The sequence below is a fragment of the Manis javanica genome, chromosome 7, assembly GCF_040802235.1.
Source record: "Manis javanica isolate MJ-LG chromosome 7, MJ_LKY, whole genome shotgun sequence".
Taxonomy (NCBI): Eukaryota; Metazoa; Chordata; class Mammalia; order Pholidota; family Manidae; genus Manis; species Manis javanica.
In genome coordinates, this window is record NC_133162.1 from 72,669,978 (window position 1) to 72,696,198 (window position 26,221).

General features: G+C 51.8%; 1 protein-coding gene across 4 annotated transcripts in view; it reads left to right on the forward strand.

Annotated features, from left to right (window-relative positions):
* Positions 1–26,096, forward strand: part of LOC108409240 (neuropeptide Y receptor type 4-2) — a 32,782-nt gene extending 6,686 nt beyond the window's left edge. Inside the window, exons 1-2 of one of the 4 annotated variants that reach the window (XM_017679700.3) lie at positions 17,991–20,278; positions 23,770–26,091. In XM_017679700.3, coding sequence (XP_017535189.1) covers positions 23,810–24,937 — 1,128 coding nt within the window. In that variant the 5' untranslated portion in view covers positions 17,991–20,278; positions 23,770–23,809 and the 3' untranslated portion in view covers positions 24,938–26,091. Of the gene's footprint in view, positions 1–17,990; positions 20,279–20,316; positions 20,546–23,769 lie in introns of those variants that run through there. The other 3 variants (XM_037003065.2, XM_017679698.3, XM_017679699.3) reach the window with 3 other exon arrangements.
* Positions 26,097–26,221: the final 125 nt, after the last annotated feature.

Consider the following 26,221-nt stretch of genomic DNA (forward strand, 5'->3'; position numbering starts at 1 on the left):
GTGGATGCGGCCTCTGGCACCTCTTTCTACCTCCAGGCTTCTCCCTGCCTGGGGGCAGTGTAATGGCCAAGGTGACAACAAGAGATGCAACATGAAGGAGGCATGTCCCAGGTTGGCCACCCAGGCACTACCGTGGGGACCGTTTTGGGACCCGCCCACTATGAGCAGCTCTGTGTCACCTGGGCATAAAGACTTCTGCCCTGGTCAACTTGCTGCCTCCCAGATGCCACCTACCTGACTGGTAATCCCAGCCAGCTGTGGATCACATGTTTATGAGTTGCATTAACAGAGCAAGGAGGATCTGAGAGAGGGTATGGGAGAGAGTGAGAGAGAAGGGAGAGAGGAGGGGAGAAAGATGGAGCGACAGAGACAGTGAAGCACAGAAAAGAGGCAGGATGACCCGGTGACACACTTAGCCCACATTTTCTGGTTTAACCTCCAAGACCCCTGTCCTGGTGACCCCCCACAGGCTCCAAGGCACTAGAACTGCTGGCCGCCATACAAGGAAGGACAAGCAGGGAGAGATGGAATGCGGAACAGAGAGCAGAGAGATGGACATAGAGAGATGGGGTATTGGTTTGCTGGGGCTGTTACAACCAGGAGCTTTAGATGGACTTGCTTAAACAACAGAAATCTACCGTCCCACAGTTCTGGGGTCCAGAGGTTCAAGATCAAGAGGTTGCCAGGGGGGTTCCTTCCGAGGGCCATGAGGGATAGTCTGTCCCAGGCCTCCCTCCTTGGCTTGTCAATGGCCATCTTTTTCCTGTGTCCTCACATCATCTTCCCTCTCTGCGTGTCTCTGTGCCCAAATCTGCCCCTGTTACAAGGACAACAGTCAAATTGGATTACAGCCCACCCTCATGACCTCAGTTTAAATTGGTTTCCTCTGTAAAGACCTTATCTCCAAATAAGGAAATATTCAGAAGCATTAGGAGTTAGGACTTCAACAGATTAATTTGGGGAAACACAATTCAGCTCACAACTGATAGGAAGTCAGAGATAAACCCTGGGCCCCAACCTTAACCCTAACTAAGGAACACAGATGGGAGTAGAGCATGGTGGTTAGGGTGGGAGGAGGGCAGCACATGGCAGCGAGGGGACCGAGGACAAGGAGTGGTCACTTACTACACATAGTCTCTTCTTCTGACCGTTGGCCTCTATCCACAATTTATTTGCCTCCAGTGACCTCCTGCTCCCACTCTCCATCCCAGCCCATGGCTTCTCCATAGGCCTCATTGAAAAGGGCTGTATCATCCCACTGGAGGCCCCTGTGTGGTATGGCCCCTGCCCCCAGTTCCCCAGTGCAGTGTGCGGTGGGTCCCCTTAGAGCCCTGGTGCCGCCTTTGTCTCTCTCCCATAGGCTGTGACTACTGGCCTGGGGGCTGTCTACCACTCACGGACTTGCTCCTACTGCACGGTGCACAGGGCCACCCCCTACTTGCCCTGTGGGATGCAGCCTAATGCTGCTACCCACCCCAGCCCCCTGGCCACCTGCACTTGGAATCTCATTCTTCTGGGTGCATTTGTAATTCAACATTCTGGTCATTTCTGCCCCCTCTACCTCCCACCTTTGGGACTAGCTGGGTTATTGGTGATGCTGCAGTCCACTTACCAGTTGATTTGTAATCCAAAAAAATCATTGCAACTTTCAGGCCTCATTCAGTTTTTCTGACTTTATTTACAGGTCTTGGGAGGTGGAGGGCATGCCTATAGTCAATATCAGAAATACTGGATGCAATGGTTGGGGTTGGGGGGTGGTCTAACACCAAGCATTAGTGCTTAGTGCCATCCCATTCAGCCTGGGAGCTTGGCAAGGGTAGATGGATTCTCTGGCTCCAGCATATGTTCCTCTGCTAGCCTCGCCCTCTTATTATTGCTGTTTTTCTCTCAACCACTTAACTCATCCACGGATACTCCCATCCATCCACTTACAAACCCGTTACCCATCATTCACCATTTTCCCACCCATCAATCACCCATCCATCCATTCTCTCTCCACCCATGAGTCCATTCAACATTCCGCCCATCAGTCATTCATCCATCCGGCTCCCTGTCTTTCCATAATTCATCATTCATCACAATCCAAACATTTATTCATCTGTCCACCTTCATCACTTGGCAGTTCATTGTCATCTGACTATCATCCCTGTGCATTCATCTGTGTCCCCACGCACACTATCCATCACTGGCTCTCCTCCCATCCATCCACCCATCCATTCTGCTGAGGTCCACATGGGCCCCACCTGAGTGCATCCTTTGGCCTGCTGGGTAGTACTGCAGGCCAGCCTCTGTCTCACCAGCAGTGAGTGAACTGCCCACCCACAGTCAGCTCTCACTGGACCCCAGACCTCCATCTGAGGCTGGAGTCACTGATCTGCTTACCTGCCAGGACCCCAGCTCCCTCAGGGCCAGCCCATGCCTCACTGTGCCTGCCACCCCAATATCAAGGGCTCATCTTCCTAGAAGCAGCCCATGTGGGCCCTGGCACCCTCCAACTCCCAGGCTTGCTTGTGGACAATGCAGTCTCACCTGCTCCAACCCTTTCTCTACCTGACTGCCAGAATGATCACTCCAAAGCTGAAACTTGGCAGTGTTCCTCACCTTCTTCATAGCCTTCAGTGGCTCCTGGTGCCCACTGGATAAAGCCTGGCATTCAAGACCCTCCTGATCTGGCCCCTACATACCTCTGAAGGAATCTTCAGTTCTGGAGATTCCTTATTCCACCTTCTGTATCCTAGCCCTGCAAAATATCTCCCTGCTCCCTGGAATCCACGAATCATCCTTACCTTTGCATATGTACTTCCTTAACATGGAAAGCACACTCTCCCCACCCCACCACCACCCATTCATTTTCTCTGTGGTCAACTCCTATTCATCCTTCAATGCCCCCAGTCAAATATCACCTTCTTTGGAATTTTTCCCAGTTGCTTCAGAAATTTAGTGATTCCTTCCTCTGGCTCCCAGAGCACCCTATTTCCTGCTATTGTGGTACTTTTGGGCCCTGTTTCATTTTTGTTTTCATTCAGTCTCCCTTGTTAGTGTGGAAGCTCATGAAGGTCAGAAAAAGTGTAATATTCATTTCTGTTTTTCAAGACCTAAGACCTTCCTTGCCATATTACTAAAATATAGGGCACTTGCTGAATGGATAGAAGGACAGTTGAAACAGATGGGACAGCAGCCAAGGGGCTCCCCAGGTGGGGTCTCAGGTAGTGAGAACCGAGCCCACCCATAGCTGAGTTCTGGCAAGCCCAGGCCTGGGGGAGTGCCCAGGTCAGAGCATGAATAGGTTCTGATGCCAGCACATGGAGGTGGCAGGGACTGCTCACAGAGTCTGGTGGCTAGATTCAGGTGGCTACGAATAACTCAGTCCCCCACGTGGAGACCCTGGCTCCAGTAAGGCCTGGTGGATGGCCTAGGGTTCCCTCAGTCGGCTGGTGATCTGGCTCCCAGTCTGGGGTGGGTTGTTTCCCCTTCTGACGTCAAAGCTTCCTCAGGCCATGGTCTGGGACATGGTGCCCAGTGCCAGAAGGCTGGGAAGAATGTGGGGCATAGGCATTCTTGGGCAACACATTGCCCGAGAGGGTTCTTGTTTCTAGGGAGTGGGGGTGTGTGAGCTACTGTGGGGTCTCTTTTGCGACCTTCCTCCTTTTCTCTACTTCCGCCATGTTCTTGCCCTCCTTTCACTGTCTGCTTTCCTGACTGTCCCCATGCATACAGCAGGGTCCAGACCCCTCACTTCCATCTGCAGGCTGTAGCCCAGGACGTGGTCCATTTCTGGAATGATGAGGCCCTCGGGCAGCTCCCCAGGTATGGCAGGGTCAGGTGTCCCCAGCCTAGCTCCTGTGACCCCCAGGTCTGGCCAAGTCCTATCTCTGCTGGTTTGGGGCTCCGGCTAAGTCCTCAGGCTGGATGTACTCTGGATGGAACCTTGGAGCTGCAGGTGGGAACCCAGGGCAATAGCAGACCTGGGTGCAGGGACACCTGGGCCCTAGGCCTTGTGTTTGCCTTGCTGGATGTGTCTGTACAAGCATTCTCCTAATGGCCATGCCAGGCAGCACTGTGCAGGGCTGGGGGCATGGGCTTTGGAGTCTGATCCAACTAGGCTTGAATCCTGGCTCCCCCCACACGACATGGAAACTGGATGAGCCAATAAACCTCTGTGAGCCTTAGCTGTCATTCTGTAAAATGGGTGTAAAATGCCCCCACTTCCAGGGGCTGGGGGTACATTAAGAAGTTAATGCACACAGGTCCCCATGTCTCCCCAGTCAGTTTCTTCCTTGCTTTGTACCAGGTTCTTCACTCTTCACAATCTCCCAAAGAGCACCTCTCTTCAAAGCACTGGTGAGACATCTTGACTTCACCAAAGATGCTTTAGGAGTCCAAGGGGGTCACCCTGTACTCTGTGTGGTAAGCACTTCAAATCCCCCTGTGCTCCCAGGCCCTCCCTCTCCTGCTGCCCATGTGAAATTCTTTCTCCATCAAGTTTCTGCCTCAAAGACTCCCACTCCCCTCCCCCAGCCCTCATTCTTTCATCCTTCCCATTGCTCTCTGCGGCTCTTCCCACATGTAAGGGCACCCATGCACAGGGATCCTCATGACCCAGGGCCCATGCTCTGGAAGAAGGCAGTGGCAGATGAGAAATAAGAAGACTTTTCTCCTGCCAATTTGATAAGTGACTCAAAACATAGCACCTTGTACTATTTCTGATGTGGGAAAACAAATGGTGAATTAATAAATGATATAAAAAAACAGAGGGTCAATGATGAATGATGTAGAAAAACAAAGAGTAAATGATGTGGAGAGAAAAAAAATTTCCGGATTCTTTTAGTGTTTTGCAAAAACATTTGTCATGGTTAAAGGGGTCAGCAGCTCTTGGCACTTTCCCCTTTCTCTGCTCTTTCCAATCCCTCTTTCACCCTGCTTGCTGTGCACATAGAAATGCCACAGATACACAAGTAGAATAATATAAATTGCTCCCTTTGCCTTTGTTTGAGGCTCAGACGTTTGAAGATTACTCTCCTCTGAGCCTGCCGGTGTGAAATAAACCCTCATCAAGACCTCCAAGTGCCGCCTGGTTCTCCCGTCAGCGATTCAGTCCAGGTTTCCATAACATTTTTGGTTCTCTGACCAGGAAACCCAACTGTGCTGGCCCATTGTTGCCACCAGTTTGGGACAATGGCAGGGCAGTGATGGAACAGTCAACCACAACAGGGAAGGCACGCCCTGTCTGATCTTTTGGCAGCCTCCTACTCAGCGGCCTCAGGCTGGCCCCCACTCCGTTGTTCCTGCTGGACTCAAGGAAGCTTGGCAGATGAGGAGGACCTGGTTCTGACGTCGAATCCAGTAAGGCCCTGGGGCCCCTGACCCAGCCAGTTCCCACCCATTGGGGTGGAAGGGGAGCCTGATCACATCCCGGAGACCTCTTAGAGGACTCACAGGTAGAGATTCCCAGGAAGGGAATGTCTAAACTCTGGTCTGGTGTGTGGGTGACTGGGCAGGACAGCTGAAGACATTCAGCTTGCACTGAATCTGTGATTCCCCGGTGTGTGCCACAGAATCTGAGTGGGCCCTCATCCGCATTTGCAGTCAGCCATCCCAACATACCAGTGACTCAGTTTTGGCTGACCTGGCCCAGGACCTATATGGTTGCACCTTAGTCAAGGCTGACCAAAGTCTCTGCAAGGAGTGCAAATGGATGGGCATCTGACTGGTCTCCTCTCTAGAGGAGGCACCCCTCCCTTGTCTGTCTTTGTGGCACCATCTCACAAACACATCATGGGATTAGGGCACCACAAACCCACAGTTCTTGAAACCACGATCAAAAATTTCAGGAAGGGAATTCAGGGAGATTATGGAGTAAAGATGACCCCTGGCAAGTTAAGGACCTTGTGTGAATCCGACTGGCCCACCTTTGACGTAGGGTGGCCTCCTGAGGGAGCCCTAGATGTCCCAATGGTTTGCTGAGTCTGGTGAGTCATTACTGGAGACCCAGGCCAACCTGATCAGTTCCTATATATCAGCTCCTGGCTAGGGATTGCCCAGACCCTTCCCCCTTGGGTGCGATTCGCTTGCAACAGGCAGGGACAAAGTAGAGTCTTAGTGGCCTCTACAAAACGGCCTACAAATGATCAGCAGAAGCCTGAGACTCTGCAAATTTTTACTGGCAATCCAAAAGAACCAATGTTGCCCCCACCTTGTGTGCCCCGAGGCCGTCAGCATCCAGCCCTCCAGCACCAGACACTCTGCCACCGTCAGTCTCTCAACTGCTTCCAGGCCCAGCAAACCCACTCTCCCCTGGACCAGTGGCCAGGCTGCACCCCAGGCTGGGTACAGGCACCCTCCAGATGCCAGTATGAGAGATGTGAGAACCCGAGAGACGTGGCAAGGATGGGACCACCCAGCTTGACCAGTCTATATTTTACTGTCAACCTTTCACCACAACTGACCTCAATTGGAAACAAAACACCCCATCCTACTCGGAAAAGCCACAAGACCTGGTTAATCTCATGGAGTCCCTCTTTCAGACCCATTGGCTACCTGGGAGGACTGTCAGCAGCTTCTCTGCATCCTGTTCAACACAGAAGAGAGGAGGTAAATCATCAAAGGGGCCTGCCAATACCCGGAGGAACATGCTCCAACTGGGATCCTTGGTTGGGGTGAATGGGCTGAAATTACTGTCCCTGAAGAATACCCTGAGTGGGACTTCACCACCCCTGAGGGACAGCACCACATCCGCCGATATCAGGACACCCTCCTCCAGGGGATCAAGGCCGGTGCCAAAAAGCCTGTGAACATGAGTAAAGTATCCTCAGTCACACAACAACCACAAGAGTCTCCTGGGAACTATCATGACAGACTGTGTGAAGCTTACTGCATTTACACTCCTTTCAACCCTGAGTCACCAACAAGCCAACAAATGGTTAACACCTCATTCATGGCCCAAGCTGCCCCAGACATCAGACAAAAGCTCCAGAAACTTGAGGGCTTCGCTGGGATGAATATCACTCAGCTGATTGAAATTGCCAATGAAGTATACATGAACAGGGAAGTTTAGGCTGACAGGGAAGCTGAAAAATGAATGAAAAGAAAAGCCAGCCTCCTGGCAGCTGCCCTGAAGTAGGAAGATGACCAGAGGGCAGAAGGAAACTGGCCGCTGAGAGGGGGGGGGAAGCCTAGAGCCCCTGTAGCCAGGGACCAGTGCACTTACTGTAAAAAGAAGGGGCACTGGAAGAATGAATGCCCCAACCGAGGGAAAGCCCCAAAGCCCAGCCGTTACCTGGAAGAGCCTCATGGGGAAAGGCTCATTGGCCTGGCAGGAACAGACTCAGATTGACAAGGACCAGGATCTTTCACTCTCAGCTCCCATGAGCCCACGGTCAAGATGAAAGTGGGGGCCAAAGCATGACTATTATGGTTGACACAGGAGCAGAACACTCTGTGGTCACCCTCCCTGTCGCTCCCTTCAGTGGAAAGACTGCAACTATTCTCAGGGCCACTGGAACAAAAGCAGTTCTGCAGCACTTCTGCCAGGCCCTACAGTGCAAACTTGGGGGCCACAGAGTCCAACATGAACTTCTCTACTTGCTCGAGTGCCCCATTCCTTTCCTCGGCCGGGATATAGTCTCAAAACTCCGAGCCCAAATAACTTTTGAATCAACTGGGCGCACAAGCCTCAAGCTAAATCCAGGACCAGAGGGGCCAGGGACCCTCATACTGGCAATAACCACACCCTGGGAAGAGGAATGGAGGCTATTCTGTGCCCAGACCCTCTCAAGTAGTGCACCTGAATTCAGAACTGCCTTCCCCTTGGTATGAGCTGAAGACAATCCACCTGGACTTGCCCATAATGAGGCCCCTGTCATTGTAGAATTAACTCGGGGGACCCAGCCGCAGAGACAGTGGCAGAACCCCCTTTCACAAGAGGTGAAAGCAGGCATCCAAGAACATCTGACCAGACTCAAAGAAGCAGGCATTCTAGTCGAGTGCCAGTCACCCTAGAATACCCACTCTTACCAGTCAAAAAGCCAGGAGGAGGGTACAGGCTGGTTCAAGACTTGTGAGCCATAAATAAAGTAACTGTTTCTTTGCACCCACTGGTCCCAAACCCATACACCCTCCTCAGCCAGGTTCTGAGGTCTGCCAAATGGTTCACTTGCCTGGACTTAAAGGATGCCTTTTTCTGCTTCTGACTGGCCCTTCAAAGCCAGCTCTTCTTTGCCTTCAAATGGACTGGACCGGATATAGGGCAGCAGATGCAGCCAAGATGGACACAGCTCCCACAGGGGTTCAAGAACTCACTCACTCTCTTTGGAGAGGCATTGGCTGCAGACCTTGCCAGCTTTCCAAGGGAAGCCATGCACTGCGCCCTCCTCCAGTATGTAGATGACTTCCTCCTTGCCAGCGACACCCTGGAAAACTGTTCAAAGGGCACAGAGGCCCTCCTGCAACTCCTGTCAGATACAGGATACCGAGCCTCCTAGAAGAAGACTCAAATCTGCCAGCAGCAAGTCCAGTACTTGGGCTTCCTCCTCACCCAGGCACTAAGGCCAGAGAGGAAAAAGGTCGTTATCTCCTTACCTCAGCCCCAGACAAAGAAGGGCCTACAAGAGTTCCTGGGGGCTCCAGGGTTCTGCCAAATTTGGGTTACTGGATTCTCAGCAATGGCAAGACCCCTGGGGAAGACCAATGGCAATCTCCTGGGGGGGGGGGGTCAGACTGAGAGACCCCTGTCTCAACAGAGGAGGGGAAGGCCGCCTTCTTGGAAATAAAGGCTGCTTTGGGATAGGCACCAGCCCTGGGCCGGCCAGATACAGAAAAGCCCTTCAACCTTTTTGTACATGAAAAAGAAAAGGTGGCCCTCAGGGTTCTCACACAGACTATTGGCCCTTGGCAGCGACTGGTTGCATACCTGTCAAAAAACTGGACACAGTAGCGGCAGAATGGCCACCATGACTCAGGGTGCTGGTAGCCACAGTTCTACTCATTAAGGAGGCAGACAAACTCACCCTGGGACAAGAACTGAATGTCAAAGTTCCCCATGCTGTTGTGTCTCTCATGAACACACAGAGACACCGCTGCCTCTCCAATTCACGGCTAGCACAATACCAAGGCTCCTCTGTGAAAACCCTCAGGTCACTCTTGAAACAGCACAGACACTGAATCCAGCAACTTTTCTTCCCACTGAAGAAGGAGAACCAGATCATGACTATTCTGAAGTGACTGGTGAGATCTATGTGAGTTGTCCAGACCTGCAGGATCAGGCAATACAAAATTCAGAACTCACACTCTTCTCTGATGGCAGCAGCTATTTGCAAGAAGGAATCCGGAAAGCAGTAACCACTGCCACTGAGGTCTTAGTAGCTAAAGCTCTGCCGGCTGGATGGTTAGCACAACGACTCAAATTACACGCTTTAATTCAATCCCTCACTATCAGCGAGGGCCAGCGAGTCAATATTTACACTGACTCCCCTTATGCTTTTACCACTGTACACATACATGGGGCAATCTGTAAGGAAAGAGGTCTCCTCATCGCAGCAGAAAAAGCAGTCAAGAATAAAGAAGAAATACTAAAGTTCCTCGAAGCCGTTTGGCTCCCTGAGGAGGTAATTCTACATTGCAAAGGGCACCAAAAGGGAAATGATCCTATAACACAGGGGAACCGCCTGGCGGAAGAGGCAGCTAAAGCAGCTGCCAGTGAGGGAAGGTGAGGCTCCTTCCCTCACGTGGCCCTAACACCCCCAGTGAAGACCCCTCCACCCAAGTACATGGAAAAGGAGAGGCTGAAGGAGCCACGGGAACCAAGAGAGGATGGTGGACGTTGCCCGTTGGACGTATTTTTGTCCCAGCCGCCACCAGAGGGCGTATAGTTAGCAAGTACCATCAGCTCATGCACCTAGGAAAAACTGCACTGGAAGTCCTCAAGAAGCAATACTACATCAGTCAGTTGTCAGCATTATGTCGGGCAACAAGTGAATGGTGTGTGGTTTGTGCCAGGAGTAACGCTTGGTCTTCACAGAGACCCCCACCAGGTGTCCAAAGGACAGGTTTAAAAGACTTAGAAATAGACTTCACAGATGTCCAGCCAAGCAGGGTCTCAGATACCTCTTCGTAATAGTGTGTACATACTCTGGGTGGTTGAAGCCTTTCCAACCAGAACAGAGTGAAGTCGGGAAGTAGCCAAAATCCTCCTTAGAGAGATTGTGCCCCGGTTTGGCCTACTGCCTACAGTCCACAGTGATAATGGGCCAGCATTTGTAGCGGATACAGTACAAATTTTAACCAAGTCTCTCAACATCACCTGGAAACTCCACATTGCCTATAGGCCTCAGAGTTCTGAGAAAGTAGAGCGAATGAATCGCACCCTCAAGGGAACCTTACCCAAATTCTGTCAGAAAACTGGGCCTCCCATGGCCAAACCTGCCACCCCTGGCCCTTCTACATACCCGTTGCACCCCCAGAGCACAAGGATTTTCTCCTTTTGAATTAGTGTATGGATGACCCCCCACTTGTCTGGGGCACCTTCCAGGGAACCTGCACCAAGTGGGGACAAGGGAGTAAGGGAACAACTCCAAGCCTTAGGGGCTACTCTAAATTAAAGTTACAACAACATACCATAGAAAGGGCCCCAATCTCCTTGGGAGCCTCAGTACATCCTTTTTAGGTAAGGGACTCAATCTGGGTCAAAGATTGAAAAAAAGACCCCCTCAAGCCTCAGTGGACTGGGCCTCACACTGTTGTTCTAACCATTCCTACTGCCCTAAAAGTTTCAGGCCTCACTCCGTGGGTCCATCATTCCAGACTAAAAAGCGCCCATCATCCTGATGAGAAACATACCAGTGGAGAGCCCAGCCAGACCTCCACAACCCCCTTATTATGTTGGAATTGGGGCCACCCCATTCCCAACCATAACATTCAACCACTCACTATGCCTACACCCGGGGCCACAGCTCACTATAGGAGACATAATAGGAAATGCTACCTGCCTCTGGCCTTCAAGAGCCACTGTGCTACGGTAGGACAGATTCACTGACATTTTCACCGACAACCTCACTATAGATGACTCTCTAATCTACCTCTCCCCAAAAGGCACTTGGTGGGCTGTGAGATGGGATAAGCCTGGTGTATGTATGGCACTGCTAAACCAGGGCTATGTATTCTTACTCAAATTCTACCTCAGGTCTACACTTATAATGAGCCCAAGGGGAACCATCTCTTCTCCCCTGGCAAACACCCCCGTGTAAAGCAAGCCACCCCCATGCTGATCTCTGCCCCGGTCGGGTTTGGCATAGCCAGGTCGGCTGCCATGGGCACGGATGCATTAGTAAAAGGGGACTTAGAGCTCACTGCCCTGACGACGGAAGTAAACCAGGACTTACAGCAGCTTGAATTCACCATGAACCAACTCCAAGACCAAATTAACTCCCTAGCCAAGATGGTATTACAAAATTGAAGAGGGCTAGACATCCTATTTATGTCTCAAGGAGGGTTACACATGGCTCTAGGAGACTATTGTTTTTATGCAAACCAGTCAGGTGTAGTAAAAAATTCATTAGCTAAGGTAAAAGGAAGTATATGTAGAAATAGAAATAAAAAGTTAAACAGCAATAAGTCCTGGTTTCAAAGCTGGTTCAAATGGAACCCATGGCTGACAACTCTTCTGACCAGTCTCGCTTGGCCAGTAGTGCTCCTATTCTTTGGGCTTTTGATAGGACCATGTGTCCTAAACTGGCTTGTCAACTTTATGAAAAACTGTATTGCTTCTGTTCAGCTCCTGTACATGCACAGCCATTATAATCTCATTATAAACCAGGATGTGCCCTCTAAAGTGAAGCTTTAAAAGGGGCATCAGAGGGGGAATGATGTGGGAAGGCAAAGGGTTAATAATAAATGATATAAAAAAAACAGAGGGTGAATGATATAGAAAAACAAAGGGTAAATGATGTGGAGAGAAAAAAACTTTCCAGGTTCCTTTTACTGTTTTGCGAAAACATTTATCACGGTTAAAGGGGTCAGCCGCTCTCAGCCTCCTCCCCTTTCTTTGCTCTTTCTGACCCCTCTTTCACCCTGCTTGCTATGCACATAGAAATGCCACAGATATGGAAGTAGAAAAATATAAATTGCTCCCTTCGCCTTTGTTTGAGGCTCAGACTTTTGGAGATTTGTCTCCTGTGAGCCCACTGATGTGAAATAAGCCATGCCACCAAGACCTCCGAGTGCCACTTGGTTCTTCCATCAGCGATCCAGTCTGGGTTTCCATAACATTTCTATTTTACATAAATGGACATTGAGCACCCACAGGTTAGATAAGTTGCCCTAGGTGACTTGCCATTCAGCAGGGTTCAAAGCCAGGCCCTCAGGCTTTAGTCAAGTTTTGTTTCCCATCTGCTACCTCTGTGGGCTCCAGACTGCTACCCCCAGGGTATGGCCAGGCTTGGCTTTGGGCTTCCAGAAGCCAGGAAAACAAGTCCAGCCCACAACATCCCTCAAGGGTGAGTCTTTTAGACTCTGATGGAGGCCCTCAGGCCTAGAACATCCGGGAGTGGGGGCTGAGGGTCAAAATGGCATCTACACTGGTGGCTGGAGAGTACAGCCCAGGATCATGGTGTGAGGTACCCTGTGCAGGGTTGGGTGGGATGGGTTCTCAGTGATGGGAGCCCATGCTTGGCATTTTGGCACCTTTGCTACCCTGACCATGGTGTCCACTGGGGAGGCCAAGTGCCCATTGATGGCTTACTCGGGTGCATGGGGCTGGCTGCACGCAGGCATCAGAGCTGGGCTGGATGGGATGGCTCCCAGGCAGTGGTTTTGAGGACAGCATACATCAACATGCCTGGCAAGTGGAAATCCTTCAGTGAATGATGGCTTCTTCCCCCGTTCCCTTCTAGGGGTGGGTGGTCAGGAGGGAACAGCATGGGGAGAGCCTGGTGCCAAGACCACCATGAAAGGCACGCCTGACACAAGAAGATAGTGTGCTAGGAGCCCTTCACTATCTCGAAGCCTTTCTGACTCAGAACATCTGAAAGGTTGACTAATGGCTCCCCACTGATGTCCACTTTCCAATCCCCAGTGCCTGTGGCTATGCCACCTCACACAGTGGACGGGACTTTGCAGATGTGACTGAGTTAAAGGTCTTGGGATGGGGAGATTATTCCAGATGATCCCGATGGGTCCAGTGTAGTCACATGGGACCTTATGGGAGGGAGGCAAAGGAGGCTGAGTTAGAGAGTGAGGATAAAAGGACAGAAGTGGAATGAGAGAAAGACTAGAGGAAGGGGCCAGAGCCAAGGAATGCGGGCACCCTTTAGAGGCTAGAAAAGGTAAGAATGTGGATACCCTTTGTAGAGTCCAGAAGGGGCGTGGTCCTGCAACCCATTTTAGACTTTGAGCTCAAGAACAAAAGGCAGTGAAGCTGTGTTGTTGTAAGCCACTCCATTTGTGACAATTTATTACAGCAGATGCAGAAAAACATACAACTTCCAGTTTTGGGGGTGAATATTTGTCCATAGGACAGGTTCTTATGTTGTGAGTTTTCATGGTATGAGTCACAGGAGCATGTGATGCACTGTGCAGAAGTTCATTCCAGTTATTCTTTTACTCATTTAAAGCTGAATATTGGTGCCTCTGGTGGTTGGGTCCTGGGATGGTCCCGGAGACTTTGGGGGTAAATCAGGCACAACTGTGCACACGACTGATAACAAATGGGGGTGATACGTGTCATGTGAACAGGGGTTGGGGACACAGAAGGGAGAACCTTGCCAACTTGGGCTTGGGCCTGCTGGCCATTGGTTTATGAGGTTAATCATTTAGATGAGGAAGAGAGCCAGGCATCAAGGGGGTCTTATTTCAAAGCAAATGACACCTGGCACAGCGACAGCTAACACTTTCCCTAAAAAGAGCAGGGCTCAGGTGAATCACGTGTGATGATCACAACCCCAAGATCAAGGGGAACGTCCAGTCTCTGCCGGCCATAGCATCCTCCCACAGCTGGGAATGTTCAGGATAATTGTGACTGCAGAGAGGGGATCTCTGTTTAAACATACTTTATGGCTTTTCCATGGCCTGGCTATGGGTGGGGCATGTGGGGGTGAGGCTGTGGCTGCTGGTATTTGAAGCCCTGGGTGACCTCCAGAGAGGTAGACAAGGTGAAAAGGACCACCTGACAATCATTGAATTGTGTCTCCAGTCTGGGAATGCCAGTAAGGTTCTGAGCCCATGGAAAGCAGATCTTGACCCTGCTGTTGAAAGGAAGGCTTTTAGGGAGAAACTGAGCCTTGTAGAATGAAGAAAGAGATCAGGGGAAGGTTCCAAAGACAGAACCTAGAAAGGGAGGTCTTGGAGGCCAAGGAGAAGCAAAGTGTTGGTGGTGGGGGCTGGCAGATAAAAGGAGCCCAGTGTAGATGGCTGGGCCCTGTGGCAGGAAGAGGTGCTGGGAAATGGGGCCACTGAGAGAGGCAGGCCACGGGTGGGATGAGGCAGGCTGCCCTGGGCACATGCAGCTGGAGAGCAGGTAGCTTGCTCAGTGGTCCTGGTGGAAAGGCCGGTGCCTTCTGCAGAGCCGGATGCCCGGCAGAGCGGGGCTCCTTTGCCTGAGTCCTTGGGAAGGTGGCTGCCCTCACCACGGGCTTGGTGTCCCCTATCAGGAGGAGCTGCGGTTTTGTCAAAAAGGACCCCTTGGGCAGGGATTGTGGGACTGTTAAAGAAAATCAGAGCTGGACAGTAGTTAAAAAACAGATTTTATTCAGGAACTACTGCAATGAGGAACAAGTCCTTAGTATAGAACTGGGCTCAGTCTAAACACTTCATGCACAAGTGGGGATCCACAGTGAAGGAGCAGAGAGGAGTCAGTGGATGGAAAATTACCAGCCAGCAAGAAACATCAGGCGTAGGGGTGTTCTGGTTGAACTGACTTGAGAGGACAATTGCTGAAGGCAGGCCAGCGAGTACGGTATCAAGGGGTGTGTGATGAGGAATTTGACCAGATATTGAGGGTGATCAGATATCAAGGGCAGGGGATTCCTGCTGAGCTGACTTAGCAAGACTTTGGTCACAACTGGGCAATGCAGGCCAGACAAGGACGGATGCCCAGGTGAAGCCTAGAGGGTTTAGAGGAGCCTGAGCAGAGTGTGGTCAAGGACAGAGTCTGTCAGGGCCCAGCCTGGGCAGTGCTCCCACACCAAAGCAACCTACATTGGGAGCCAGTTACCTTTTCCACAGAGGGGAGTGGGGGGAGGGGCAGCCCAGAGCCTCCCTGCATGTGGGTCTGATAACAGAAGCTGTGTATCCAGAGGCTCTCCAGGCAGAGGACAGCCCAGTCAGAGAACCTAAGCAAAGCTCAGAGGTGGGAATGTGTGGTCCCAGTGACCTCTTGGCTGGGCGGTGGGCTAGGGGTAAAGGCCATGATAGAGAAGAGAAGAGACTGGGAGGCTGACTAGGACCTCCCTAGTTGTCTCAGGCTTTAGTTCAATACCAGAGCCTGGAGCCGAAAGTGAGCCTGGGGTCGCAGCAGGAAAGCCACCTCACTCATGGGGAACCTCTCTTTCGCTGTCCTCAGCATCCTGCTTCAGGACATAGAATGATGCATCAGTTCAGAATCCCACATGCCTATGGGACACCTGTGTCCTTGAGCAAGTGACTCGATTTGTCCAGCTTTGAGTTCATCCTTTGTGAAGATGTAATGGCTAGCGGAGATAATATATACAAAGCACCATGTCTGTGAGACTTCCTTGACTTCAAGCCATGGAAAGTCTGATGAATTTATAGAGGAATTTAGCTCAGAGTCAACAGGGAAAGGGGAGAGCTGGGCTTGGACTCAAGGGTGGAACCAAGGCACGTACGGAAGGGTGGAAAACTGGACCCCGAGGAACAGCCTCATTCATGAGTGTCCGGTCAGAGTGTGACGACACCAGAAGGGATGGCTGCGGAATGACTACCTTTTCCAGCCCAGAGTCTGTGACCCAGGCCAGATTCCAGGAGGAGGCATGTGGTAGGCCACTCCCTGATGAGGGCTGGGCAGGGAGCCGCTTTATGTGCCAGACACTAGAGATAATGGGGAGAGGGTAGTTAGGAAGACAAATGGACGCAGTGTCTGCTGTATGGACTGGGGCAGGATCTGCACTTCATCCTAACTCTCGCCTCTCCTCCCTCTTCTTCCTCCTCCTCTTTCCTGCTCCCTCTCTCTCTCTTCTTTCCCTCCTTCCAATCCCCAGAATAGGGGGTTCTTATCAACTCATCTGAACTGTGGCAACTTTCCTACCTCTCATCTTTTCTCCCCCAGAACAGCTCACCCATGCCCACCAGTTATCTTTCTAAGATGTAAATATTACCTTTCTACTCTCTGCTGAAAAGGCTCTGAAGGCTTCTCAGCAACATAGGATAAATCTCAAAATTTTGCATCTTGCCTGCATCTCCATTCTCCACCTCCTTACCCTCACCATTCCTCTCCAATCCATCATTTCCCAATGTTCTAAAGCTCAGTGTTCTCTCCTCCCAAAATGCACCACCCAAAACTGGAGAGGCTATTTATCCCTGAGATCTGTCTCAAACGGGTGTTAACCCATATGTTTTACAGAAAAGTATTCATATAAATGACAACTGACCGGTGAAAAATGCATGTCATTTAATGATGTTAGTGACCTGGGCAACTAGCCCAGATGTCACTGTGCACCTTGACGGGAAGGCCGGTCTCTGAGGCAGGCAGAAGGGCTGCTGCCTCTGTGTGGTTGTATGGTTTGGCCCCATGGTGGCACCAGTCTACCACTGCATCAGCTTTTACAAATTACAGGGTTTTTTTTGTCTTCTTGACTTTGGGCAGGTGACCTGGCTTCTCACAGCCCCTAGAGATGGATTTATTATTAGTTCCATTTTATAGAAGAGAATCTGAGGCTTGGTGATTAGCTCCTGTGCCCAGCTTGTGACCTTTCACCACACTGGCTCTCAAGGCAGTGAAAGTATAATGAAATGGGCTAGATTCTAAATCTCAGCAAATTCCCAGCAAGGGGGTGGTCGGGGTGCATCCCCACTTTCAGACCCTCATCTTTCTCATCAGGCCAAGGAGAACATTGACCTTGTGATGGGCTAGCTGTTGAGGGCTAAATATGCCTGAGGAATTAGTGCTTTCCTTTGGCTCCAAGGCGATTCATGTAGAACATTCTCAAGGCGGTGGGAAATGAGATGTCACTAACATATTGAGGGTCAATGTCTAGAGGGTCAGACAAAGCCAGCTACTTTTATGGCGCAGGGAAAACCCTCCTGAGCCTCTTCCCCAGAGACAATGGAATGTAGCCTGGCCAGCTGGCAGGACCTCCCACACCAGGATCCTTGCCCCATATGCCTGCCAGGCCAGAAGTACAGCTGCTTTCTCGGGAGCTTCAGATGCTCTGGCCATTTTGCGGGATGCTGAGCTCTGCTGCCACCAGGAGGTGCTATTTCCCTCCCCAGCAGCGGCAAAGGGCTGCACACCTGGCTCCAGCAGGGCTGGCTATCCAGGAATGTCTGCTCTTCTGGGCTTCCTCTGCTCCAGAGTCACTATGGGGCTGGAGAAGGAGCTGGAACTTTGGGCTCATATCCCAGCATGGTCATTTATGCTTTCAGTGACTGAGACAAGTCACCCCACTTCTTTGAGCCTCCTTTTTCTCACTGAGAAACGGGATAGTCACTCTTCACAGGCGGGCAGAGGATGGAATAAAAAAGCAGGAGTTTTCTTTTACTACCTGAATGGGAGCTGTATACCACTTTCCCTACCCTGTCTGCTCTTCTTGGCTGTTCTCTGACCCACAGGGTGGGGAGAGGGCTCAGAGTCCTGTGCCCTGGGCACTGGTTCTCAAATGTGCCCATGTGACAGGCTGCCTCACAGGGCTGACCAGCCAGGCCTCAGAGGCTACAGGCAGCCCAGGTCCCACACTGCTGCCCCAGAAGGGGAAGGTGACAGGGTCTGAGTTCTTGTGCTCACAGAGGACAGGGATATATAGAGCTCCCTGCCAGAACTGGGTGGCTCTGGACAGGAAATATTCTCCTCTTTAGACTCCAGGAAGACACCATTATGATTAAGTTCCCTTAAATGCATCTTTTCCTTCCTTTGTCAGTGTCAGCTCCCTCCTGCCTCTAACCTGCAGATTTGGAGGGAACGCGAAGGAATGCTGAAGATCTGAAAGGCCAGCCAGGGTACTCAAGGCGTCACAGCACAAGAGTAATGCCGAAAAGGCACTCTTCATATTTATTGAGCAAATGAACTTAAACATCTAAAGAATTCTGAGGAGGGGCTTTAGCACCTGATCAACACACAATCATTTTCTGACCTTGAGTCCAGCCCTAGGGCGTGATGCTCCTCAAGGACACCGAAACCATGTGAAGGCAGTCACGAGTTGTAGGAACTGTTTTGGCTCTAATCATTCTGTTTTTGATCACGCAGCAGGAGTTGTAGGAAAAACAACCAAGTCATATGTGTTTGTACATTTGATTTCTATATTACTTGATTTATGTATTAATCCCATTAATCCTACAGTCAGATGCTGCCTCTGTGTGTGGACACAGTCATGATAGGCTCTGGGGACCAAGACAAGATTGGTGCCCTAGAGATATGGAGTGCAAACATCCATCCATGATGCCACCTGCCTCTGCATCGGAGCACAGAGGCCTGGAAGAATGCATCATGGCATGGGGGGCACTGGAGCTGGGGTGTGAAGGAGAAGCAGCGGTTTTCCATGTAGGGAGGAGAGTGGTCCAGAAAGAAGAAATGGCAGGGGCAAACCCACAGAGGTCAGTGAGCACAGCCTTGGGTGTTTGGCAAAAATTTTTTTAAATTTTTGATATTTTAAAACTGTCGTTGACATACAATATTATATGGTTTTAAGTATACAACATAGTGATTTGACAGTTATCTACATTATTAAATGCTCACTCCAACTAGTTCAGTTACTATCTGTCAACATGGAAAGATGTTATGGAACTATTGACTATATTCTCTATGCTGTACCTTCATCCTTGTGACTAATTTATATTATAATTGAGATTTTGTGCCTCTTTATCCCCTTCATCTATGTATCTGAGTGTTTCTTAGCTGAGTGGCTTCTGGGAAGTTGCTCAATCTTTGAGTCACTGGCCTCATCAGTAAAATAGGAATAAAAATGCCTATTTTGAGCTGTGATGATCACAGCTGTGATGATCAAATAAGGTGGTATCTGTAGAGTCTGCATGTGCCAAAATGGCAGCTGCTGTTCTAGAAAGGGCTACAGCCTAAAACTTCAGAGCCATTTCTATAGATGACTCCATGAACGGTACCTCTGGTTGGTGTGTGGGAGGAGAGGTGGGAAGTGTGGGTCATGGGGAGCCATGTAAGGTCTTATAGGAGAGTTCTGCATGTCCCGTATTTAGAAAGTGCCATTGAAGCAATCTGTTACTCTCAGGAGGTCATCCAAATGTATACTTGACTTTACCATGTGGCTTTCTTGGAGAAGGAAATGATAAGTTAGTGTATTTGAAATAGGAGCATCTCTTGTAACAAATGCTGTTCCATTTCAGTCAAGTCCTGTGTCACCTGGGCTCTAATGGGGAAGTGCGTTCTCAGTTACCTCTTGTTGCAACAACCCTGGAGGTTCTTCTGGGCCCTGTAAGACCCTCCCTCACTATGCCACCTGCATCTCTGGAAGCCCCCTTGCTGATATTCTCCAGCCAAATGGTGGGCTTCAGTAGCCAAATAAATGCCTCCAGTCTCAGAGCCTTTGCAGTCTCAGAGCCTTTGCACTAGCTGTGCCTTTTGCCTGGACCACCCAAGTAGAGCTGACCTATTTCCCCACAGCACTGCACTCTCTGCAATAACTTACTTGCTTCCTTGACCCTTGTCTGTCTTCTACCCCCAGGCTGGGAGCTCCAGGATGATGCAGGGAGAGGGACCCTGTCTTGCTCAGGTCTGTGCGCCAGCAGGACAGCCAGGCTTACAAGAGACCTGCAATTAATACTTGTGAAGAGTTTCTGACAGGCAGGGCTTCGCAGACCCATTTTATGGATAAGGAAATTGAGGCTCAGAGAGGGAGAAGGGCGCAGTTCCAGTCGGTGGGCGAGCAGGGCTGGGGTGGGCGTGGGGGAAGCCCGCGTGCCGAGCAGCAGCTCCGGGGGAGGCCGTGGGGGGCATTCAGGGCGCTGGGCGGCTTGGGCGGGGTTGGTGCGGGCGGCTGACTGGGCGGCTCCGGCGGAAGCGGCGCAGGAGGGAGCGGAGCAGGCGAGCAGGCTGATGGGCAGGGCGGCTCCGCTCCGCGCGCAGAGAGCACCGCGGTCGCGGGAACAGGTGAGGCGGCAACGCGCCCTTGGGTCCCGGGGATCGAGGGAGCCGGGCTCAGTCCGATGCGACCCCCTGATGCCCGGGCACTCCCTGCCGCCGGGAGCCTGGGGAGGGAGCGCGGGTGGGCTTCAAAGGGCCGGGGTCCCAGAGCCACACTACCCGGGTAGGGTGCTGCCTCTCATGTGGACCCCGGTTGCCTGCAGCCGCATGTGGACTCCGCACCTGAAACCGGGGTGGCACGCTGCCCCATCCCGTGAGCTGCGGGGAGCGGAGGTAAGGGGTGCCTGGTAAGCGGGGTGCTGCAGGCATTGGGAGTCAACAGCTGCTTGCTGAAATGTCAGGAAACAAAGCAGACCGCCTTCTCCATTCTTACCTCAATGGGAGAGTGATATGGCCTGTTATTGGGTAGTTTTCCTCTGACTGGTGGGACAGGCAGGCTGCAATGGAGGCCTCCCCCAGGGGCTGCAGGGGTTCCCACCTTGCCTTGAAGGCTGCTTGGGAACACTATCCGGAGACATCCTTTTACTGTCCTTGCTCATAATCCATCTCTTCCTCCGGAAGACCTGAAGTCTCCTAGTCCTCACTGGGCATCTCTGAGTTGTGCAGTGGGATGTGAGGAACAGGCTTCGTGTGAGGGACCCAGGTCACTCAGAGGGGTCTGAAGAGGTCACTCAGGGAGGGGATGTGATCTCCCCGAGGTGATCCAGGTGAAGAGCTGCATTGCTGTGTGGCAAGGGATGGACCCTTGGAAGCCACACAGGCTTGCTGAGTCTCTTCCCTTCAGGCCCTAGCGTCTCCCCTGGGGAGCTGTGCTCTCGTGCTCCACCATGCGAGGGAGGCCCTGAGGTCCAAACTGTGTCAGGAAGGAGGAGGCAGCTCCAAGAGTGTCCTTCTTTAGGGACCAAGCCCAGGTCTGCCTGGGAAGGAGGAGGGGCTGGGGAAGCTGTGGTGCCCTCTGAGCTGCTGGGCAGGTGGGGATTCTGAGCTGAGTGCAGGGGCCAAAGGCTGGCGTGCTCCACCTGACCAGTAGTGGCCCCTGGGCATCCTCTCATTTGGCTAAGCCGCATCCCAGCACCCCAGGCGCACACCCGGGCCTTGGGCTCCGTGAGTGGGCCACATCAGACTTGGGCAGCTCCGATGTTCATCTCCTATGTATCACCTTACATCAGCCAGCCTCTCGCTTTCGCCTAGGCTCCACGTCCCTCTCCTCCTTTTCAAAATCTCTGTGTCTGGCAGGGCCCAGTTCTGGGAGTTTGAGATGCAGACTGACCAGGGTTCCAGTTCAGCAACTGTGGGACCTCAGGCAGGTCCCTTCATCTAACTGGGCCTTGGTGTCCTCCTCTTTAAAATGGGACCAATAGTAGATTGATCCATATGAATTTGCTGTCTTTGCAGGTCAAAAATAGGTACATACTGGCAATTTCATATGGCTGAGCCTAGTACTGCCTTCCCTGCAGGCTGTGGTGTGGATTAATCTGTAGCAGGTTGTCAGGTGCCCCAAGCTTGGGGAAAGCTTATGTCCCTTCTGCCCTCTGTCCCAGGAAAGTGTGTGCTCTCCAGGGTGAGGCAAGCCCCCTAACTTACGCTCTCTCCGCCAAGACTGGGCTCCTGCAACCTCTCTCCTGCCTGCAAATTCCCCTCCCTGTGCCTCTGGCTACAACAGGCTCCCACCCAGATGCTGCTTCTCAGGCTGTGTGCCATCTCCCAGGTTAGCCTGGGACCAAACTCAGAGCACATCTGCAAGCTGGCTGCCACCACCCTTTCCCTACTACCTCTTGTGTCCCTCAGTGTCTCAGGGCTTCATCTTCAGATGGGATGCTCTCGGGGAGGGGCACCATTAGGTGTATCTTCTCCCAGGCTGGCCACTCACTTCTGGGTGGGGCTGGTCCTCAGCTCTGAGAGAGCAAGTGGGAGTGTGACCCTTTCTAGCCCTGGAGAGAGGCAGGTACCCACCTCTGGGGCAGGGCTCAGAGAAGGGCAGGAGGGCTGTGCAGCAGGACTGGTGCCCTTCTGAGGCCAGGCACCAGGCAAAGCCTTGGGGTACGTGGCTGGTCCCAGGGCTTCCTGAAGAGGCTTTGGGCCAGAGCTGGAGCCAGGTATGCTTAGAGGCCTGTACATGGGTTTGTGTGATTGCTGTGGCCACTTCCTCATGGGGTAGAGGGGCAAGGTCCCCTTGGGTGGGGTTGGTAGGATGACTGGGAAGGGAAGGAAACTAGCATTCAGTGAGCACCATGTGCTGGGTGGTCTTGTTGCAAAAAGGGCAACTCAGCTTCCTGGGAGGTGGCAAAGAATGCTCCTGAGCAGGACCTGGCCCTTCAAATGATGTCATTTGCCCAAAGAACCAAGTTGGAGACTGAACCTGAAAGAGTCCCAGGGAGGGGGAGCGTCAGGATCCTACGTTTCAGGCTCTCCTCTTCCCTATTTCACTTCCTGACTGAGGAGGTAATCAGACCGCCCTACAAGATAATTGCTAGCCTCCCTCCCTGGGCAGCTGAGGACACTGGGGCCCGGCAAGGTTCCATGATTTTCCCAAAGCCATTTCCTGACAGAGAGCAGAGCTAGGGTGTGAGGCCAGGACAAACATTCAGGCTGTTGGCCTCACTCCTATCCTTAGGTGGTTCTTTGCTCTCCCCCCAGATGCCTGGGGCAGCTCTATCTGAGTGACAAAGGATCCTGTTCTTGACCCCAAGGGCCCTCAGAGAACCTGAGAAACAGGCTGCTCTTTGGTGAAAAGATACTCTTTCAGGTTCAGCTAGCTGCTCCAAGTTTCCTGCACCCACATGGTCTCACTCAGGCTATTCCTGACCCTGAACTCTTAAATCCCAATTGCTGGAGTTGTGGCCTGGTCGGGATAGCTTTTTACCAGGTGGCATTTGAGTCCTCTCTCCTTCCTAACTGGATTCTGCTAGGAACATCCCTGCAGGATGGGGTCCTCTGTCCTAGGGGCCATGCATGACCTTGGCCAGGCATATGTGTACATCTGGTGGGCAGGAGGAGAGAGCTGATGTGCTGATGATCCAGTGCCCTGAGAAGCAAGGCTGGCAGGGCAGGTAGGGGCTGAGACCCAGCAGGCCCTGAGGTTTCACTTCTGTCCTAATGGGCATACATTGCCATGGAAGGACCTGGGCACACAGTGGAATTTGATGTTGTCTCTGTTTGCATTAGATGGGACAAGGGAATATCTATCCATGCTCCAAAAACAGTTCTGTCCCTGAACTCTGCATGTTACAATCCACTTTATTTGTCATCAGAACAGCCTTGCAGCCTGAGGTCAGAGGGAACAAGTGGTGACAGACAGGCTTGGTTTGTATCTGGGCCTCATTGCTTATTAGCTGTGTGACTTTGGGAAAGTGGCTTTACACCTCTGGTGTCAGGTCCTCCAGGTCCCAGGCTTAGGATGGAAGCAGCCATGAACCTCTCTACCTAGCCCACACTCCTCAATGGATTCCACACAGGAGGCACAATCCCTGAGCAACATTTGCCTGTTTGCTTTGCAGGCATCATCACTGCATCTCTTGGAATTCCCTCACATGCACCATGAACATCTCTCATATCCTGGCCTTGCTGCTCCCAGGATCCCCACAGGGTCAAAACAGCAGCAAGTCAAAGGGCACTCCATACAACTTCTCTGACCACTGCCAGGATTCGGTAGATCCAATGGGCTTCATTATCACCTCCTACAGCATCGAGACCATTGTGGGGGTCCTGGGCAACCTCTGCCTGATATGCGTGACCATTAGGCAGAAGGAGAAGGCCAATGTGACCAACCTGCTCATTGCCAACCTGGCCTTCTCTGACTTCCTCCTGTGCCTCATCTGCCAGCCACTCACAGCCATCTACACCATCATGGACTACTGGGTCTTTGGTGAGGCCCTTTGCAAGATGTCAGCCTTCATCCAATGCATGTCAGTGACAGTCTCCATCTTCTCACTCGTCCTTGTGGCCCTGGAGCGGCATCAGCTGATCATCAACCCAACAGGCTGGAAGCCCAGTGTCTTCCAGGCCTACCTGGGGATTATTGCCATCTGGCTCATTGCCTGCTGCCTCTCCCTGCCCTTCATGGCCAACAGTGTCCTAGAGAATGTCTTCCACAGGAACCACTCCAAGGCTGTAAAGTTCCTAGAGGATAAGGCAGTCTGTACTGAGTCCTGGCCAGTGGACCACCACCGCATCATCTACACCACCTTCCTGCTGCTCTTCCAGTACTGCATTCCACTGGCCTTCATCCTGGTCTGCTACGTACGCATCTACCAGCACCTGCAGAAGCGGAGGCAGGTCTTCTGCAAGGGCACCTACAGCTCACGGGCTTGGCAGATGAAGAGGATCAATGGGATCCTCGTGGCAATGGTGGCTGCCTTTGCCGTGCTCTGGCTACCCCTTCATGTGTTCAACACCCTGGAGGACTGGTACCAGGAAGCCATTCCCATCTGTCATGGCAACCTCATCTTCTTGATGTGCCACTTGCTTGCCATGGCCTCCACCTGTGTCAACCCTTTCATCTATGGCTTTCTCAACACCAACTTCAAGAAGGAGGTCAAGGCTGTGGTGCTGACTTGTCAGCAGCGCACCCCTGTGAAGGAGTATGAGCATCTGCCCCTGTCCACCGTGCACACAGATGTCTCCAAAGGGTCTCTAAGGCTCAGTGACAGGTCCAACCCCATTTAGCCATGTTCATTGCCAGGCTTCTTCACTTAGCTAAGTGGGCTGTGAGCTAGAGGTGGCACTCCCCACTGGCTTTCTGCAGTCCAGATAGGCTGGCAGGAGCTTGTTTTGGTATCCATTTTCATTATGAAGCCTGACATTCAGACAGCCCAGCTATTTGCTCCTGGGAGAATTCTGCATCTGAATTCTGCAGGTCACAGTGTGCCTTGCAGCTTGAGCAAATGTGATAGCCAGAGATGGTCTGCTTGTAGCAGGCAGGGTTCATTCTGGTAACTCAGCAACAGATGCCACCCTGGGAGCCCTGGGGTGTCACCTCTACCAGTGAGGCTGCGAGGTCACTGTGGGGTGAAGGAAGGAGCGTGTGGAGTTAGAGCTGGGGCCCTTGGCCAGTCCCTAACCTCTGTGAGAGGTGAAGTTTGTGCACGGCCATTAGGTGGTGAAGAATTCAATGGTGGCATTACTGTTGTATGATCAGCATATGCCGCTGCAGAGAATGGATCCTGGTAGGCTGGGGTCCTCCCATTCCTTTAGAGTAGGAACATCAGCCCTGAGCAGCAGGAATTTCAAGATTCATATCTTACTCCATCCTTTTTCTTTTTAACTTCATCTGCTATCTTCTAGGGAATAAGCCTGCCGATACCTCCCCTTGGTGAGATTGTGCATGCCTTGTCGGTGATATCTGTATTGTCATAGAGCTTTTGTCCTCTATGTCTGGGACAGGTTCTGGCATGGGGACAGTGTTCCAAACACAGTTGCCATGGTAGATGGATCATAAAGGTGCCCCTACTGAGTACTTAGCTGAAGACAGGTGCCGTGTGCTATGGTCCAGCACGGGGTAGAAAGAATGGAAGTTCTGTGGCCAGGATTCTCACCTGACCCTGGTCTACCTGCCTGCTGCGCACATGTAGTGCTCACAAAGGCACAGGCTTACACACATGCTCCAGTGCACTATCATTGACTCGATGTAAAGAGCTCTGCCCAGCGCTCTGGGGCTGTGAGGTGGCAGAGAGTCCTGGAGACAGAGACCAGCTTGCTGCATGCTGACTTGCCCTGAGGTGGACCGATGCTAGTGTTTGACCTGCCACCATGAGAATAAAGCTGGGTATAAACCCTTTTACCACCAACATGCTGTTGTCATTTTTTGGTCTCACTGAATCTAGAGTGAACTTGTCCAAGGCTGAAACCCTCAAGCAAGACACATGGGAAGGGCTCTTGTCTGCCCTTCCTTGCCTCTCAGGACCTCTCTTGACAAGGCATCTGGCCAGGGACTCTGACCATCCCCATTGT